We start from the raw sequence: 19,492 nt of genomic DNA, 5'->3' as shown, positions 1-19,492 counted from the left end.
CTGGCTAGATCCTTTCGCATCCCATTGAAGTTAGCCCTATTCCAGTTTAGAAGTTCCATTCTAGATTGTTCCTTGCTGTTCTCCATTGCTAATCTTAATCTTATGATACGATGATCACTCGTACCCAAGTGTTCTCCCACAGACACTTGGTCGACCTGGCCCACCTCATTCCCCAGCACCAGATCCAGCAATGCCTCCTTCCTAGTTGGGCCAAGAACATACTGGTCAAGGAAAGTCTCCTGAACACATTTCAGAAATTCCTCCCCTTCCTTTCCCTTTACCGTAGCATTATCCCAATCGATATTTGGGTAATTAAAGTCCCCCATTATTATCACTCTATAGCTCTTGCAATTTCCCTGCAGATTTTCTCCTCTACCTCCTTCTCACTATTTGGAGGCCTATAGAATACCCCCAATAGCGTGATCATACCCTTTTTGCTCCTCAACTCTAACCAAATGGATTCTGTCCTTGCCCCCTCCAGAACATCCTCCCTTTCCAAAGCTACAATGTCTTCCTTAATCAGCACTGTCACCTCACCTCCTTTTTTTCCTTCCCTATCTTTTCTGAACACCTTGTACCCGTGAATATTAAGTGCCCAGTGACGTAATAAAACTCACTGTGCACTTGGTTTGAGTATAAAGCAAGGCTTTAATCAACTTGTTTCAGAACATGGAGGTCTAGTTGTTCTTCACTAGTTCCTGTCTTACAAAATGTCCCTGGCAAGCTGGGCCCACGCCCGAGTATTTATACTCCTTGGACGGCGCCACCAGTTTTATTTCATGATAGTTTCTTTGAGGATGAGATTTATGACATTCTTCCTGCCTAAAAGATTTGGAAGTCTGATGACTTCCTCTTAACGGATTAGGCGGACCACGAATAGCCGCAGTCTTTTAGATCTTTGTTTATGGCTAGAAGGCACGTCTCCCCGGACCGTGTCTCGGTCCCTGGGCCGCTTGATCCGTACCAGTGGATCGACAGGGCCCGTGTTGCTCTGATCGACCCGAGGGAGGCTGGGGAGATCGTGACTCCAGGTGCGGGTCCCCACAGGTGCAGAGCTGGCTTCATCCTGTTTGATAGCTGGGGATTGACCGGCGTCCTGGCCTCGGGTGGCCATCCCACGGGGAGCGCTCAGCTCCCCGAGTGGATCCGGTGGGGCAGCCGGCAGATCTCTCGATGTCCCAGGTAGGGCATCATCTTCGGGGGAGCGCAGACTGTCGGCATCATCACCGTGGGTCCCTCTATCAGTTGGGTCTGTGGAACTGGCTGGACAGGGAGCCAGGTCCCGGAGCAAAACAGTGGACTCCCGGCCATCAGGGTACCGCACGTGTGCATACGTGGGATTGACGCCCGTGAGTTCTACCTCATCGACGAGAGGATCGTTTTTAGACGATCGGACGAATCTTCGGAGCAGCACGGGGCCGGGAGCTGCCAACCATGATGGTAGGGACGTCTCGTGGGTGGATCGACGCTGGAAGCTGAAGAATCGCTAATGAGGTGTGACATTGGTGGATGTAGAGAGAAGAGACCTTATGGAATGCAACACATCAGGGAGCATAGTTTCCCACTGCTGGTCTGGAAGGTTGCGTGACCTCAGCGCAAGACGAACAGCGTTCCAAATGATAGAGTTGTATCTCTCAACCTGTCCGTTACCGATGGGATGGTACGGTGTCATTTTACTTGCAGCGATTCCCCGTTGGGAGAGATAACTTTTGAGTTTGCTTGACATGAAGGAAGGACCCTGATCAGAGTGGATGAAATTGGCCGTACCGCAAAGGGAAAAGACTTGATCAAGGCATTTGATCACTGTGGAAGTAAGCATATTGGGACAGGGGAAAGCAAAGGGAAAGCGTGAATATTCGTCCACCATAGTAAGTAGATAGGTGTTTCACGTTGAGGAAGGCAATGGCCCTTTAAAGTCAATGCTGAATCGCTGCATAGCGTGTATGAGCGAGCCATCCGATGGACGGAAGAATTGCGGTTTTAATGCCGCACAAATTCTACAGGAGGAGCATGTTCTTTTCACATCTTCCGTAGAAAATGGGAGATTTTTAGATCGCACAAAGTGCAACAAAGGGGTAACGCCAGGATGGCATAAGTCAGTATGAAGATCCGCAAGAGTCGAAGTTGACATAGAAGAGCAGAATGCCCGAGTGAGGGTATCCGGGGCCACATTCTCTTTGCCGGGTCGATAATGTATGGTGTATCCAAAGGCGGCCAATTCCATCCTCCAGCATTGTATTTTGTTATTCTTGATCTTAGCGCGTTTCCGGTTATCCAGCATAAAGGCCACGGAGCGCTGATCGGTTATAAGTGTGAAATGGCGACGAGTGAGAAAATGACTCCATTTACGTACAGCTTCGATGATGGCCGTAGCCTCCTTCTCGACAGGAGGATAATGGAGCTCGCTACCCTGCAAAGTTCTGGACAGAAATGCAACGGGTCGACCACCTTGATTCAAGGTAACATAATTAGCAAGCATTCATAACTTATTAGGAACAATTTCACCACACTCCTCAAGGAAGTTGCTAAAGGTACGATACCAGTGTTTCCATACCTTAGCAGCTGTAAGTGAATTCGGGTCTAGGTTGAGACGGGCGGGTCTGAGTAGTTTCTCCATGATGGATCGATTACTTGTCTGAGTTCCCTTCTACAGTTTGAGTCGTAGCTGGCTGTTTCCCGAAATCACCCAAAGCGTGGAGTCGATATCAAGTTGATTAAATTGACGTAATAAAACTCACTACGCACTTGGTTTGAGTATAAAGGAAGGCTTTAATCAACTTGTATCAGAACATGGAGGTCTAGTTGTACTTCACTAGTTCCTGTCTTACAAAATGTCCCTGGTAAGCTGGGCCCATGCCCGAGTATTTATACTCCTTGGACGGCGCCACCAGCTGGCCGTCCAGCGTTATTTCATGAGTAGTTTCTTTGAGGATGAGATTTATGACACCCAGTCCTCACCGTTTTTAAGCCACGTTTCTGTTATTGCCACAACATCATATTGCCACACGGCTAATTGTGCTTGTAGCTCACCAACCTTATTCACCACACTTTGTGTGTTTACGTACATGCATTCTAAACCCATTTTTGAATTTTTCAAAGTCTTTCTTAATCTGCTCCTAACTAATATGGTACTACTTCCGCCTCTAGTACTACTTTCTTCTCTAGTACTATCTAACACACTCACTCTTTTATGCACCTTATTCCTCTTTTCTACTCCTGTATGCTGGTGCCCACCCCCCTGCCAAGCTAGTTGAAGCCCTCCCCGACAGCACTAGCAAACTTTCCCGCGAGTATATTGGTCCCGGCTCTGTTGAGGTGTAACACGTCCGGCTTGTACAGCTCCCACCTTCCCCAGAAACGGTCCCAATGGCTCAGGAATCTAAAGCCCTCCCTCCTGCACAATCTCTCCAGCCACGCATTCATCTGTTCGATCCTCCTATTCCTGTACTGACTAGCACGTGGCACCAGGAGTAATCCGGAGATTGTTTAGAAAAGGGCCTAAACTGTTTGGAGTTTAGAAGAATGCGAGGTGATCTCATTGAAACATACAAGATTCTGAAGATGATTGACAGGCTAGATGCTGAGAGGTTGTTTCCCCTGGCTGGAGTGTCTAGAACTAGGGGACATAGTCTCAGGGTAAGAGGTAGGCCATGTAAGACTGAGATGAGGAAATATTTCTTCACTCAGAGGGTTGTGCATCTTTGGAATTCTCTGCCCCAGAGGGCTGTGAATGTTGAGTCTTTGAGTATATTCAAGGCTGAGATAGATAGATATTTGGACTCTAGGGGAATCAAGGAATATGGAGATTGGGCGGGAAAGTGGATTTGTTCTTATGAGATTACTACCTTTGAGGTCCTGCTTTTTAATCTCTTTCCTAGCTCCCTATAGTCTGCCTGCAGGACCCGATCCCTCTTTCTGCCTATGTCATTGGTACCGATATGAACAATGACCTCTGGCTGTTCACCCTCCCCCCTCAGAGTGTCCTGCAGCCACTCAGTGACATCCTTGACCCTGGCACCAGGGAGGTAACATACCATCTTGAAGTCATGCCTGCGTCCACAGAAACGCCTATCTGTTCCCCTAACTAATGAATCCCCTATCACTATTGCTCTTCCACTCTTCTTCCTCCCCCCCCACCCCCGTGCAGCTGAGCCACCCACGGTGCCATTATCTTGGCTCTGGCTGCTCTCCCCAGAGGAACCATCACCACCACCAGTCCAAAATTGTGAACCGGTTAGTGAGTGAGATGCACTCTGGGGATTCCTGCCCTACCTGCCTGGTCCTCCTCCTCTGTCTGGTGGTCACCCATTCCCTCTCTGCCTGCACATTCTGAGGCTGCGGGGTGACCACTTCTAGAAACGTGCTTTCCAAGTATTTCTCAGCCTCGCAGATGCACTGTAGTGACTCCAGCTGTCACTCATGCTCCGAAACCCGGAGCTCGAGTTGCTGCAGTTGGCGACACTTCCGGCACACGCAAGAAGCGTCCAGGATTTGCCACATGGCACAGGATGCGCAAATCATGGGACTGAGCTGCCTTGCCTTGCCTCTATTTACCAGACTATGGAGGTAATTTAGCAGAAATAAACTTAAAACTTAACAAGAAACGCTCAACAGCTACCCACCAATCAGCACTACCCTCTATTAGATAGGCTGTGAACTACTTAGCAGAAATATACTAAAAAAAAACTTGCCACAAATACTCAGCCTATACTCACCTCTCAGCTCCCTTGTGCCAGCGACACCTTTGAATCATGACGTCACTCCTTCGTTGTGTCGCTTGCCGACTGTCTCCCTCACAGGTAGTTCGCTCACTCAGACTCCCAGGCCTCTGCTCCGCGCAGCCTTTATCCCTGGTCTCCGACTCCGTTCCTCCCGCAGGTCCTCTCACTCAGACTCCATGGCGGAGGATGGTACTCCAAATAGTATATTTGGATTTTCAAAAGGCATTCGATAAGGTGCCACACAAAAGGTTGTTACACAAGGCAAGGGCTCATGGGAATGGGGCTAATATATTAACATGGATAGAGGATTGGTTAAAGAACAAAAAACAGAGAGTGGGTATAAACGGGTCATTTTCAGGTTGGCAGGCTGTTACTAGTGGAGTGCTGCAAGGATCAGTGGTTGGGCCTTAGCTATTTACAATCTATATTAATGACTTAGGTGAAGGGACCGAGTGCAATGTATCCAAGTTTGCTGACGATACAAAGTTAGGTGGGAAAGTAAGCTGTGAGCAGAACACAAAGAGCCTCTAAAGGGATATAGACAGGTTAAGTGAGTGGGCAATAAGGTGGCAGAGGGAGTATAATGTGGGCAAATGTGAGGTTATTCACTTTGGTAGGAAGAATAGAAAAACAGAATATTTTTTAAATGGGGAGAAACTATTAAATTTTGGTGTTCAGAGGGATTTAGGTGTCCTTGTACACGAAACACGTAAAGTTAACATGCAGGTACAGCAAGCAATTAGAAACATAGAAAAAAAAAACGTAGAAAAATAGGAGCAGGAGTAGGCCATTCGGCCTTTTGAACCTGCTCCGCCATTCAATATGATCATGGCTGATCCTCTATCTCAATACCATATTCCTACTCTCTCCCCATACCCCTTGATGCCTTTTGTGTCTAGAAATCTATCTATCTCCTTCTTAAATATATTCAGTGACTTGGCCTCCACAGCCTTCTGTGGTAGAGAATTCCAAAGGTTCACCACCCTCTGAGTGAAGAAATTTCTCCTCATCTCAGTCCTAAATATCCTACCCCGTATCTTGAGACTGTGACCCCTCGTTCTAGACCCCCCAGCCAGGGGAAACATCCTCCCTGCATCCAGTCTGTCTAGCCCTGTCAAAATTTTAAAAGTTTCAATGAGATCCCCTCTCATTCTTCTAAACTCTAGTGAATACAGGCTAGTCGACCCAATCTCTCCTCATATGTCAGTCCTGCCATCCCTGGAATCAGCATGGTGAACCTTTGCTGCACTCCCTCTATGGCAAGTATATCCTTTCTTAGGTAAGGAGACCAAAACGGCACACAGTACTCCAGGTGTGGTCTCACCAAGGCCCTGTATAACTGCAGTAAGACATCCTTGCTCCTGTACTCAAATCCTCTTGCAATGAAGGCCAACATACCATTTGCCTTCCTAACTGCTTGCTGCATCTGCGTGTTTGCTTTCAGTGACTGGTGTACAAGGACACCCAGGTCCCTCTATACATAATACTCTGCCTTTCTGTTTTTCCTACCGAAGTGGATAACTTCACATTTATCCACGTTATACTGCATCTGCCATGTATTTGCCCACTCACTCAACTTGTCTAAATCGCCTTGAAGCCTCTTTGCACCTTCCTCACAACTCACAATCCCACCTAGTTTCGTGTCATCAGCAAACTTGGAAATATTACATTTGGTTCCCTCATCCAAATCATTGATAGATATATTGTGAATAGCTAGGACCCAAGCACTGCTGTACCCCACTAGTCACCGCCTGCCACCCCAAAAAAGACCCATTTATTCCTACTCTGTTTCCTGTCTGTTAACCAATTTTCAATCCATGCCAATATATTACCCCCAATCCCATGTGCTTTAATTTTGCACACTAACCTCTTATGTGGGACTTTATCAAAGGCCTTCTGAAAATCCAAATACACCACATCCACTGGTTCTCCCTTATCTATTCTACCTGTTACATACTCAAAAAATTCCAGTAGATTTGTCAAACACGATTTCCCTTTCATAAATCCATGTTGACTTTGTCTAATCCCGTTGATATTTTCTAAGTGTCCCGTTATCACATCCTTTATAATAGACTCTAGCATTTTCCCTACTACTGATGTTAGGCTAACCGGTCTGTAGTTCCCTGTTTTCTCTCCTTTTTTTAAATAGTAGGGTTACATTTGCCACCCTCCAATCTGCAGGAACTGTTCCATAATCTGTAGAATTTTGGAAGATGATGACCAATGCATCCACTATTTCCATGGCTACCTCTTTTAGTACTCTGGGATGCAGATTATCAGGCCCTGGGGATTTATCGGCTTTCAGTCCCATTAATTTCTCCAGCACTTTTTTTTACTAATCCTAATTTCCTTTAATTTCCTCCTTCTCATTAGACCCTTGGTTCCCTAGCATTTCTGGGAAGTTATTTGTGTCCTCTTCTGTGAAGCCAGAACCAAAGTATTTGTTTAATTGCTCTGCCATTTCCTTGTTCCCCATTATAAATTCTCCCGTTTCTGACTGTAAAGGACCTACATTTGTCTTCACTAATCTTTTTCTTTTTATATACTTGTAGAAGCTTTTGCAATCTGCTTTAATGTTCCTTGCAAGTTCACTCTCATACTCTATTTTTTCCCTCTTAATCAATCTCTTGGTCCTTTTTTGCTGAACTCTAAACTGCTCCCAATCCTCAGGCTTGCTACTTTTTCTGACAAATTTATATGACTTCTCTTTGGATCTAATATGATCCTTAATTTCTTTTGATAGCCATAGTTGGGCCGCTTTTCCTTTTGTGTTTTTGTACCAGAAAGGAATGTACAACTGTTGCAATTCATGCATTCGTTCCTTAAATGTTAGCCATTGCCTATCCATCGTCATGCCTTTTAATGAAGCTCCCCAATCTATCATAGCCAACTCACTCCTCATACCTTTGTAGTTTCCTTTGTTTAGATTTAGGACCCTAGTTTAGGATTGGACTTCTTCACTTTCCATCTTAATGAAGAATTCTATCATGTTATGGTCACTCTTCCCTAAAGGACCCCGCAAAACAAGATTAATAATTAACCCCTTCTCATTGCACAATACCCAATCCAGGATAGCCTGTTCCCTAGTTGGCTCCTCAACGTACTGGTCTAAAAAAAATCTTGTACACGTTCCAGGAATTCATCCTGCACAGTATTATTGCTAATTTGGTTTGGCCAGTCTATATGTAGATTAAGGTCACCCATGATTACTGTAGTACCCTTGTTACATGCATCTTTAATTTCCTGTTTGATGCCGTCCCCTACATTACCACTGCTCTTTGGAGGCCTATAGACAACTCCCACCAATGTTTTCTGCCCCTTGGTGCTTCTTCGCTCCACCCAGACTGATTCTACATCTTGATTTTCTGAGCCAATATCCTTTCTCACTATTGCTCTGATTTCATCTTTTACTAACAATGCCACCCCACCTCCTTTTTGTTTTTGTCTGTCTTTCCTAATTATCGAATATCCTTGGATATTCAACTCCCAGCCTTGGTCATCCTGCAGCCATATCTCCGTAATCGCAATTGTATCATATCCGTTTATATCTATTTGCCCTGTTAATTTGTCTACCTTATTACGAATGCTTTGTGCATTCAGACACAGTGCCTTTAGATTTGTCTTTAACATTTTTAGACACCTTGATCTTTTTTTGTACTATGGCCCTATGGCCTAGAAATTCAGTGGGCTGCGCCACCCGTTAGCGCCTTAAGAGGGCGCTAAGTGGGTCGGAAGCCACTGGCCACATCTCCCGCTAAATTTAGCGGGATGCTAATGGCGGCGCTAGCCGTTAGCGCTGCGCCGCTACCGATGACTTCATCGGTGTGCGCAGCGCCCCGCTATCGCCCCGATCGCGATATTTAGTTGTGCCCCCTGCTTTAACTCCGGACACTATTTGCGAACGGTTCAGAGGGCCTACCTGCGGTGGTAGAGGCACTAATTAAAGGAGAGGTGCGGGGCGGCCATTTTTTTTGCTGGCCGCCTGCCAGCACCTCTCCGCGCTGCCGTCCCCGGCCTCCTGAGCTCCCCCGCGGAGTGCCGACTGCGTTCCAAGAGCCCGGCACTTCTCGGTGCCGGGCTCTTTTGCCGGCACTCGCGATCCTTGATCGCGCTGCACAAGGCCCCTCCCCTTTAAGAAGGGGAGGAAGGCCTGCAGTACCGCAGCGTGCTGTGCCGCAGCGTGTGGCGCTACGGCACGTTGCGCAGCGATCTTCAGCTGCAGCGCCCCAAGAGGGATGCGGGGCGCCTCCAGTAGCGCCGAGCTTCCCTCTGGGGCGCGCAAAGTGAACTTCCGGCGGGCGGCCGCGACTACTTCCGGAGCGCTACTTTTGGCGCCCTGGCGAGGCTGGCGCCCCAAACGGGGCGCTACTGAATTTCTAGGCCTATTTGTCTTATTACCATTTTTTCTTACCGGGACCCTATTTGTTAGTGCACTCTTTTGTTTGTACACTCTGTCCCTTCTTGGCACAATCTGGTTATCCTTACCCCAATCACTTTCCTGCACTGCTTCCTAGTCTTTTCTCTTCAGCATTCTAGATTTCTCTTCACCGGGACACCCCCCCCCCCCCTCCCTTAGGAAGGCAAATGGTATGTGTTGGCCTTTATTGCAAGGGGTTTGGAGTACAAAAGTAAGGAAGTCTTGCTGCAATCGTACAGGGCTTTGGTGAGACCACACTTGGAGTACTGTGTACAATTTTGGTCTCCATAACTAAGGGAGGTTATACTTGCCTTAGAGGAGGTGCAACAAAGGTTCACTAGATTACTTCCTGGGATAAGAGGGTTGGCCTATTAGGAGAGGTTGTGTAGAATGGGCCTATACTCTCTGGAGTTTAGAAAGAATGAGAGGTGATCTCATTGAATCATATAAGATTCTGAAGGGGATTGACAGCATCGATGCTGAGAGGTTGTTTCCCCTGGCTGGAGAGTCTAGAATAAGAGGCCATAGTCTCAGGATAGGAGGTTGGCCATTTAGGACTGAGATGAGGGAAACTTTCTTCACTAAGAGGATTGTGAATCTTTGGAATTCTCTACCCCAAAGGGCTGTGGATACTGAGTCATTGAGTCAAGGTTGAGATCGATTAATGACCATGTTAATGAACTTCAAAGGGTCTCCATCAACCGGTGTAAAAGATCGAGGAAATTCGGACGTAGCATGAGAGCAGGCAGAAGTCACTTACACCCGAGTGGGAATGCTGGAAATTGGCATTATGCCTCGATTATGCAGTGCAAAGCTACAGGACATTCCGAGCAAGTATGCCACTTAATATTGAGAGGTGTGAGTTAATATACCCTGGCATCAAACACAGTAGTGATCACTGCAATACAAGAATCATAGAATCAGCTGGGTCAGGGACAAGGTCTGAATGGATAGTCCGCAGTGATACTGACTCTATAAAGACACTGGTGGAACTGCACGTGGAAATAGCCCACAGTGATACTGACTATAAAGACACTGGTGGGACCACACGTGGAGATAGTCCGCAGTGATACTGACTCTATAAAGACACTTGTGGGACCGCACGTGGAGATAGTCCACATTGATACTGACTATAAAGACACTGGTTGGACCACACGTGGAGATAGTCCACAGTGATACTAACTATAAGGACACTGGTGGGACCATGCGTGGAGATAGTCCACAGTGATACTGACTCTATAAAGACACTTGTGGGACCACACGTGGAGATAGTCCACAGTGATGCTGACTATAAAGACGCTTGTGGGACTGCACGTGGAGATAGTCCACAGTGATACTGACTCTATAAAGACACTTGTGGGACCACATGTGGAGATAGTCCACAGTGATACTGACTCTATAAAGACACTTGTGGGACCACATGTGGAGATAGTCCACAGTGATACTGACTCTATGAAGACACTTGTGGGACCAATTCAATTCAATTCAATTCATATCGCTTTATTGGCATGACAAGTTACATCTTATGTTGCCAAAGCATCGGAAAACATTCATGTTTGTTCACAAAAATACAGATCTATCCATACAGTGTATAAACAGATATATCCCTCAGTGTATAAATATATACTTTCATATAATTTATATATACTCTTTTCTTATATTTACTGGTTGTCCCTCTGTTTATGGCAAGCTGTAACATAGTGTGCCGCTAGTGTTATGCAATTTCTCTCTTCCCCTAGTAGGTATGGGAGTTTTTGGTCGTCATTCAAATTTCTGAATTCCGGGCATATTTTTGTGAATTTTGGGTAGAAATTCTCCCTTATGCCCTGATATTTTCTACAAGCTGTGAGGAAGTGCATCTCTGTCTCCACCACTCCCTGACTGCAGTGAGCGCATATCCTGTCCTCTCTTGGTAGCCGGGTCTGTCTGTGTCTACCTTTTTCGATCGCCAGGTTATGTTCACTAAGTCTGTACATTGTCAAAGTTTTTCTCAGCTTGCTATCCTTTACCATGGTCAGGTAATCAGCCATGTTGTATTGTCTGTTTAGGGCCAAGTAGCAATTGAGTTTGCTTTGGGTTTTTGTTGTTTCTGCCCAATATGACAGGTATTTTTCCTTTTGCTTAGCGACGATTGTGTTGGGTCGAATTCTTTGTGTTACGCTGTCACTGTCCTGGGGCTGGTTATTGTTAGTAGTGTTAGTAGTTACTTCACTGAGTCCCAGGACTAGTTGACTGAGGGTATTCTTTTTTATGGTCCTCTCTTGGCATTTCAGGGCTTCGTAGTGATAGCATTGGGGGTTGCTCATTTCTAGGTGTTTCCAAAATTTGGTGGCTCTTTTTTGGATAGTGATTATTAATGGATATTGGCCTAGTTCTGCCCTGCATGCATTGTTTACGGTTTTCCTTTGAGTCCGGAGTATACTTTTACAGAATTCTGCATGTAGGATCTCAATTGGGTGTTTGTCCCATTTTGCAAATTCTTGTTGTGTTAGCGGTCCCCACACCTCACTGCCATAGAGTGCAATTGGTTCAATTACTGATTTGAAAATTTTGAGCCAAATGCTAATTGGGATTTCTATTTGGATTGATTTTTTAATGGCATAGAAAGCCCTTCTTGCTTTCTCTTTCAGTTCATTCACAGCCAGTTTGAAATTTCCCGTAGAACTGATTTTTAAGCCCAAGTATGTGTAGTTAGTGGTTTGTTCAATTTTGGTTGTTCCTTGTGTGAAATTTATTTTGGGTCCCTGATGTCTGGATCTTTGCTGGAACACAAGGACTTTGGTTTTTTGGGGATTTATTGTCATGGCCCAAGTCTGGCAGTATGACTCCAGCAGATCCAGGTTCTGCTGTAGACCCTCCTTAGTTGGTGACAGCAGAACCAGGTCGTCTGCATAGAGGAGGAATTTAACCTTGGATTCATATAGGGTGAGGCCGGGTGCTGTAGATTGTTCAAGTAGTTTTGCCAATTCATTTATGTAAATATTAAAGAGTGTCGGTGAGATTGGCGAGCCCTGCATCACCCCCCGCCCCTGTGGGAAGTATTTTGTTTGTTTGTCTCCAATTTTAACTGCACGTGGAGATAGTCCACAGTGATACTGACTGTGGGACTGCACGTGGAGATAGTCCACAGTGATACTGACTCTATAAAGACACTTGTGGGACCACATGTGGAGATAGTCCACAGTGATACTAACTATAAAGACATTTGTGGGACCGCACGTGGAGATAGTCCACAGTGATACTGACTCTATAAAGACACTTGTGGGACCGCACGTGGAGATAGTCCACAGTGATACTAACTATAAAGACATTTGTGGGACCGCACGTGGAGATAGCCCGCAGTGATACTGACTATAAAGACACTTGTGGGACCGCACGTGGAGATAGTCTACAGTGATACTGACTATAAAGTACTGGGGTACCACACGTGGAGCTAGTCCACAGTGATACTGACTCTATAAATGGGTCAGAAATGGGGACGTTCACTGATGACTGCAAAGTGTTCAGTGCCATTCACAACTCCTCAAATAATGAAGCAGTCCATGCCCGCATGCAACAAGACCTGGACGACGTTCAGGCTTGGGCTGATAAGTGGCTGGTAGCATTTATGCCACACAAATGCCAGGCAATGACTGTCTCCAACAAGCGAATGTCTAACCAACGCCCCTTGACATTCAATGGCATTACCATTGCCAAATCCCCCAGCATCAACATCCTGGGGTCACCATTGACCAGAAACTTAACTGGACCTGTCACATAAATACTGTGGCAACAAGAGCAGGTCAGAGGCTAGGTATTTTGCGGCGAGTGTCTCACCTTCTGACTCCCCAAAGGCTTTCCACCATCTACAAGGCACAAGTAAGGAGTGTGATGGAATACTCTCCACTTGCCTGGATGAGTGCAGCTCCAACAGCACTCAAGAAGCTCAACACCATCTCACCAAGGCTTCTTTGGCAGCACCTCCCAAACCCGCGACTTTTCCACCTAGAAGGACAAGGGCAGCAGGCGCATGGGAACACCACCACCTCCAAGTTCCCCTCCAAGTCACACACCATCCTGACTTGGAAGTATATCGCCGATCCTTCATCGTCACTGGGTAAAAATTCTGGAACTCCCTCCCGAACAGCACTGTGGGAGTACTTTCACCACACGGACTGCAGTGGTTCAAGAAGGCGGCTCACCACCACCTTCTCGAGGGCAATTAAGGATGGGCAATAAATGCTGTCCTTGCCAGCGATGCCCACATCCCATGAACAAATAAAAAAAATTAAATAAAGACACTGGTAGGATCACATGTGGGGATAGGCCACAGTGATGCTGACTATTAAGTACACTATAAAGTGTGAAGTGCTACATTTTGGCAGGAAGAATGAGGAGATGCAATATAAACTAAATAATATATTTTTAAAGTTGGTGCAGGAACAGAGAGACCTGGGGGTGTATGTACACAAATCTTTGAAGTTGGCAGGACAAAATTGAGATGGCTGTTTAAAAAAAGCATATGGGACCCTTGGCTTTATTAATCGAGGTATAGAGTACAAAGCAAGGAGGTTATGCAAAACCTTTATAAATCACTGGTTAGGCCCCAGCTGGAGTATTGTGTTCAGTTAAATGGAGAAGCTGGGATTGTACCCCTTAGAGCAGAGAAGGTTAAGAGAAGATTTGATAGAGGTGTTCAAAATAGTGAAGGGTTTTGGTAGAGTAAATAAGGAGAAACTGCTTCCAGTGGCAGAAGGGTCAGTAACCAGAGGACACAGATTTAAGGTGATAGAAACATAGAAGATAGGAGCAGGAGTAGGCCATTCGGCCCCTCGAGCCTGCTCCGCCATTCAATGCGATCATGGCTGATCATCCAAATTCAGTACCCTGTCCCTGCTTTCCCCCCATATCCCTTGATCCCTTTAGCCTTAAGAAATATATCCAACTCCTTCTTGAATATATTTAATGAATTGGCCGCTACTGCCTTCTGTGGAAGAGAATTCCACAGGTTCACCACTCTCTGGGTGAAGAAATTCCTCCTCATTTCTGTCCTAAATGGCTTACCCCTTATCCTTAGACTGTGACCCCTGGTTCTGGACTCCCCGACCATCAGGAACATCCTTCCTGCATCCTGTCCAGTCCTGTCAGAATTTTATGAGTTTCAATGAGATCCCCTCTGATTCTTCTAAACTCCAGTGAGTATAAGCCCAATCGACCCAATCTCTCTTCATACGTCATTCCTGCCATCCCAGGTATCAGCCTGGTGAATCTTTGCTGAACTCCCTCCATGGCAAGAACATCCTTCCTCAGATAAGGCGACCAAAACTGCACACAATACTCAAGATGTGGTCTCACCAAGTCCCTGAACAGCTGCAGCAAGACATCCTTGTTCCTGTACTCAAACCCTCTTGCTACGAAGGCCAGCATACCATTTGCCTTCTTAACCGCCTGCTGCACCTGCATGCTTACCTTCAGCGACTGGTGCACAAGGACACCCAGGTCTCGTTGCACTTCCCCATCTCCCAATCTATTGCCATTCAGATAATAATCTGCCTTCCTGTTTGATTGGCAAAAGAACCAGAGATGACATGAAACATTCTTTACACGGCGAGTTATGATCTGGATTGCGCTGCCTGAAAGGGTGGTGGAAGCAGATTCAGTAGTAACTTTCAAAAGAGAATTGGATAAATACTTGTAGGAATTTTTTTTGCAGGGCTGTGGGGAAAGAGCAGCGAGTGAGAGCAATTGGAGAGCTCTATCAAAGAGCCTGCACAGGCATGATGGGCCGACTGGCCTTCTGTGCTGTAACACTATGATTCTATGAATATATAAGGAATTGAGGATCTTTAGGGAGTAACGATTTGACACTTGTGAGGATATGGGCGAGGGTTCCGCCTTGTGTGGTAAATACGGTGCAGATTCAGATCTGCGCTTGAATGATAGCTAGAGGAATGTGCAATCTCAGCATAAGTGATCTGAGCAATGAGTCCTGAAATACGCCAAAGCAGCGAGTTTGGAAGCCTCTTCTCATTTCACTATTTTGATGGAATTTGAGAGGTGAAAGCAATATTTTTCACAAGATTCAAATCAGAATATTGTTAATCTGCAAATAGATTTTTAATTGATTGTGATTGCTGTCAGTACAATTTCCTTATAGTTGTGCTTTGTTTTTTCTCAGGGACAAGAGTGCACTCAGTAAGCACATTGAGAAGCTGGAGGCAGACGTCACACAATGGAAAATCAAGTATGAAGAGCTCAACAAAACCAAGCAAGAGGTGGTTAAACAGGTAAGATAAAGAGCAGTAAGGAGCTGTCTATACAGATGGGCATTACTTCATCGACATGTTCAGAATTAACAGGAGCAGAGGGCTCAAATCTTCCCAAAATTAGCCTCCCACTTTCAGTATGCAACCTCTTGCTCAGATTTTCAGCTGTTGATTTGGTTTGCAGGTCGTCACCTCATTTGTTAGTACACAGTATTCGTCACTCTAGTGTGTTTACACGCCCTGTCTCACTCTGGTGTGTTTACATGCCCTGTCTCACTCTGGTGTGTTTACATGCCCTGTCCCTCACTCTGGTGTGTTTACACACCCTGTCCCTCGCTCTGGTGTGTTTACACGCTCTGTCCCTCACTCTGGTGTGTTAACACGCCCTGTCTCACTCTGCCTGTCCCTCAGTCTGGTGTGTTTACACGCCCTGTCTATTATGTCCATGTATAATTGAGACACAGACTGCAGGAGTTGATTATAACAAGTCTTTACTGAATGGAGACAACCTGGAAACTGAAACTACAGAAGCCTGCTAGGGCCTTTTATACAGGGGTGGTCACTGCCGGTACTGCAGTCTGAGACCAGTTATTCCCTTAAAGGGACATACACAACAATTCCTCCCCTTTTAGATAAACAGTACATAACATTCATTTAACAACTAAATAATAACCAATTACAATTACGGTTGCTAGATACATTGGTTGAAGTTAAGCAATTATAAGTTCAGTCTTTGAGGAGGCTTCTGATTCTGTCTGGATAATGCCTCTTTGGGATATCAGGTTCTTCTGGCAAGGTTGAGTCGGGATCAATGTCGTTGTTTGGTTCGTCTGCTTCCAATATCACCGATTCTGCGGTAGATGCAATTGGTACTTCGGTTACATCGCCAGGTGTATCAGATCGTGGTGTGGAGTTGACGTTTTCCAGTGACTCTAGAATCTGGTCAGCATGGCGTCTTACAATGCTCTCTCCAACGTCCATGGTATACATTAGAGGTCCTTGCTGTGTACAGATCGTTCCTGGCTGCCATTTCTCTGTCCCGGGCCAAAACTGGTTGACCTATCTTAAAACTCTTGGTCGGCCTTTCATTCATATTCTGAAACTGCCTGTTCTCCACATCTCTTCTGACGTTTGGCTTAACCAAATCCAAGCGGCATCGTAGTCTTCGATTGAAGAACATCATGGCTGGAGTTTGGTTGGTAACCGCATGTGTCGCAAACAAGAAGTTATCCACCTTGTGTTGTACGGGTATATCTTCATTACATATTGCCTTGATAGCCTTCTTGAATGTTTGAACAAACCTCTCGGCCAATCCATTAGTGGCTGGATGATATGGGGCGGATGTGTAATGCTTAACACCATTGTTCTTTAAGAACCTCCGGAACTCCTCAGACACAAACTGTGGTCCATTGTCAGAGCAAATCTGTTCAGGCAGCCCATTCCTGGCGAATATGGTTCGTAAGACTGTGATAGTTTTTTCTGTGGTGGTTGAGGACATTTTTATTACCTCTGGCCACTTTGAATGTGCATCCACCGCAATTAAAAACATCGAGTCCATAAAGGGACGAGCAAAATCAATGTGCACCCTTTGCCATGGAGATGAGGGCCACTCCCATGGATGTAGAGGGGCTTGTGGTGGGGCGTTTTGGACCTTCTGGCATCCTGTACAGCTCTTGGTCATCTCTTCGATTTCTCTATCGATTCCCGGCCACCACACAAACGCTCTGGCTAAGTTCTTCATTTTTACCCCTCCCAGATGACCCTCATGAAGCTCATTGAGCACTCTATCCTTCAATTTGGGTGGAATTACTACTCTGGATCCACACATCAAGGTTCCTCTGCACACTGACAGCTGTTCTCTTCTCGGCGAGAATGCTGGCAGCAGTGGTTCGCCATGTGCTGGCCATCCCTTCACCGTTAAATCATAGACCCAGGAGAGTGTCGGGTCATTTCGTGTTTCCTTTTCTATGTTTGCATTCGTCACAGGGAGACATTCGACTATAGTCGAGTGGAATATCTCCACTGGATCCACTGCAAGTTCTTCTTCCACCGTCGGCAACGGTAGGCGCGACAATCCATCAGCATTCCCATGCTGTTTAGTTCCTTTGTACTCGACGTCATATTGGTGTGCCCCTAGGAAAAGGGACCACCTCTGTAGCCGTTGTGCCGTCATTATCGGTACGCCCTTCTGAGGGTTGAAAATGGAGACGAGAGGTTGATGATCAGTTAGTAGAGTAAATTTCTGACCGTGCAGGTAGTGATTGAACTTCTTCACCCCCCACACCAGGCTGAGGGCCTCTGTCAATCTGGGCATAGTTACGCTCGGCTGAAGTTAACGAGCGTGACGCAAAAGCTATCGGCCTCTCTGAACCATCAAGGAATTTATGTGACAGTACCGCCCCAATGCCGTAGGAAGACGCATCACACGCCAGTCTTATCGGTAGTGATGGGTTGCAGTGAGCCAATACTTCTCTTGAAGTGATTAGGTCCTTACTCTTCTGAAAGGCCCGCTTACATTCATCGCTCCATTTCCATGCTACCCCCGTTTGTAGTAGGGCGTTCAGTGGATGCAGAATTGTGGACAAATTCGGCAAAAACTTATGGTAGTAATTCACCAATCCGAGGAATTACCTCAGTTGCGACACATTTTCAGGCGCTGGAGCCTTAACTACCGCTTCAATTTTGTCAGGGGACTTATGCAACCCCTCTTCATCAATCACGTGGCCACAATACGATATCCGTTTCTTAAAAAACTCGCACTTGGGGCGATTGGCTCGTAGCCCATGTTCACGTAGTCTAGTGAGCACCTGCCCTAGGTTGGCAAGGTGTTCACTGTCATCTTCACCTGTCACTAGGATGTCGTCCAAGTAACACTGAGTCCCCGGAATCCCTTGCAGGACTTGTTCCATCGCTCTTTGCCATATCGCCGGAGCTGATGCTACTCCGAATACCAGTCGATTATACTGGTAAAGACCTTTGTGAGTGTTTATCGTGAGATACTTCCTAGAGGATTCTTCAACCTCCATCTGCAAATATGCTTGTGCTAGGTCAATTTTTGTAAAACGCTTCCCTCCAGATAGTGAGGCGAAGATATCTTCTATCCTTGGAAGAGGATATTGTACTGTGTGAAGGACTGGGTTCACCGTCACCTTGAAGTCCCCACAGATGCGAACCTTCCTTGGCTCCTCAGACTTATTGTTTAACGTTTTCTTCATGACAGGAACGATGGGTGTCGCCCACTCGCTCCAGTCTACCTTAGATAACACGCCTAGATTCTCCAGCTCTGCCTCGACGGCTGGGCAAATTGCATATGGTACCGGTCTTGCTTTGAAAAACTTGGGAATTGCATTCTCCTCTATTTTTATCGAGGCGGTTACGCCTTTAAGAGTGCCCAGTTCTTGTTGAAATACCTCTTTGGCGTCAGCTAAGATTGTTGACAATCGTCCAGGAGTGACGTCGTCATCCTTTTTACCAGCCACCGTCAGTGCCTGAATGGAGTGCCAGTTTAAACTTATCTTTCTGATCCATTCACATCCCAATAACGGTGGTCCACCATCTTGCAGAATGTAGAGATACAATTTCCGTATTTTCTTGCCGTTGTATTAGACAGGCACCCTTATTTTTCCTCTGGGGTATACTTTTTGCCCCGTATACGTTCTCAAGACAATGGATGTCTCTCTCAAGGGTATGTGTGAGAATAGCCACTCGTAGTCTCGTCGATTCATGACGGTTAGAGCTGATCCTGTATCCAATTCCATTTTGACTTGGGACCCTGCTATCGTGAGGGTGACCCAAATGGTTCGGTGATCCTCTTTTGCGATTACGTTGTGAAGTTTGAGACAGCTTAGTTTCTTGTTCCCGGATTCACTATCGCTCATCTGGTCTTCGGAACTACTGTCCATCATCTTTTGTACTTTCCTGTACGGTTCCTTAGTAGCCTTTTTGTTGTCGTTGGTCTTCTTCCCAGACCTGCAAACTCGTGCAATGTGTCCCATCTTTCCGCATTGCCTGCATATTTTGTCCTTGGACCAGCAGTCCTTCTGGTCATGGTTTGTTCTGCCGCAGCGATAACATTTTGCAAATCCCCGTGTCATTTCGTGGGTGCCGTA

The 19,492-nt window shown here is 46.1% G+C and overlaps 1 protein-coding gene across 3 annotated transcripts in view; it reads left to right on the top strand.

Annotated features, from left to right (window-relative positions):
- ccdc102a (coiled-coil domain containing 102A) overlaps positions 1-19,492 on the top strand; it is a 778,838-nt gene that overhangs the window by 116,592 nt on the left and 642,754 nt on the right. For all 3 annotated transcript variants that reach the window (XM_085990896.1, XM_085990894.1, XM_085990895.1), the window contains exon 3: positions 15,296-15,404. In XM_085990896.1, coding sequence (XP_085847022.1) covers positions 15,296-15,404 — 109 coding nt within the window. The remainder of the gene's footprint in view (positions 1-15,295; positions 15,405-19,492) is intronic.

This window comes from Somniosus microcephalus, chromosome 6, assembly GCF_052327205.1.
Source record: "Somniosus microcephalus isolate GS21.2 chromosome 6, FLI_Smic_1.0, whole genome shotgun sequence".
NCBI lineage: Eukaryota > Metazoa > Chordata > Chondrichthyes > Squaliformes > Somniosidae > Somniosus > Somniosus microcephalus.
This window is presented reverse-complemented; position numbering and strand designations above follow the sequence as displayed.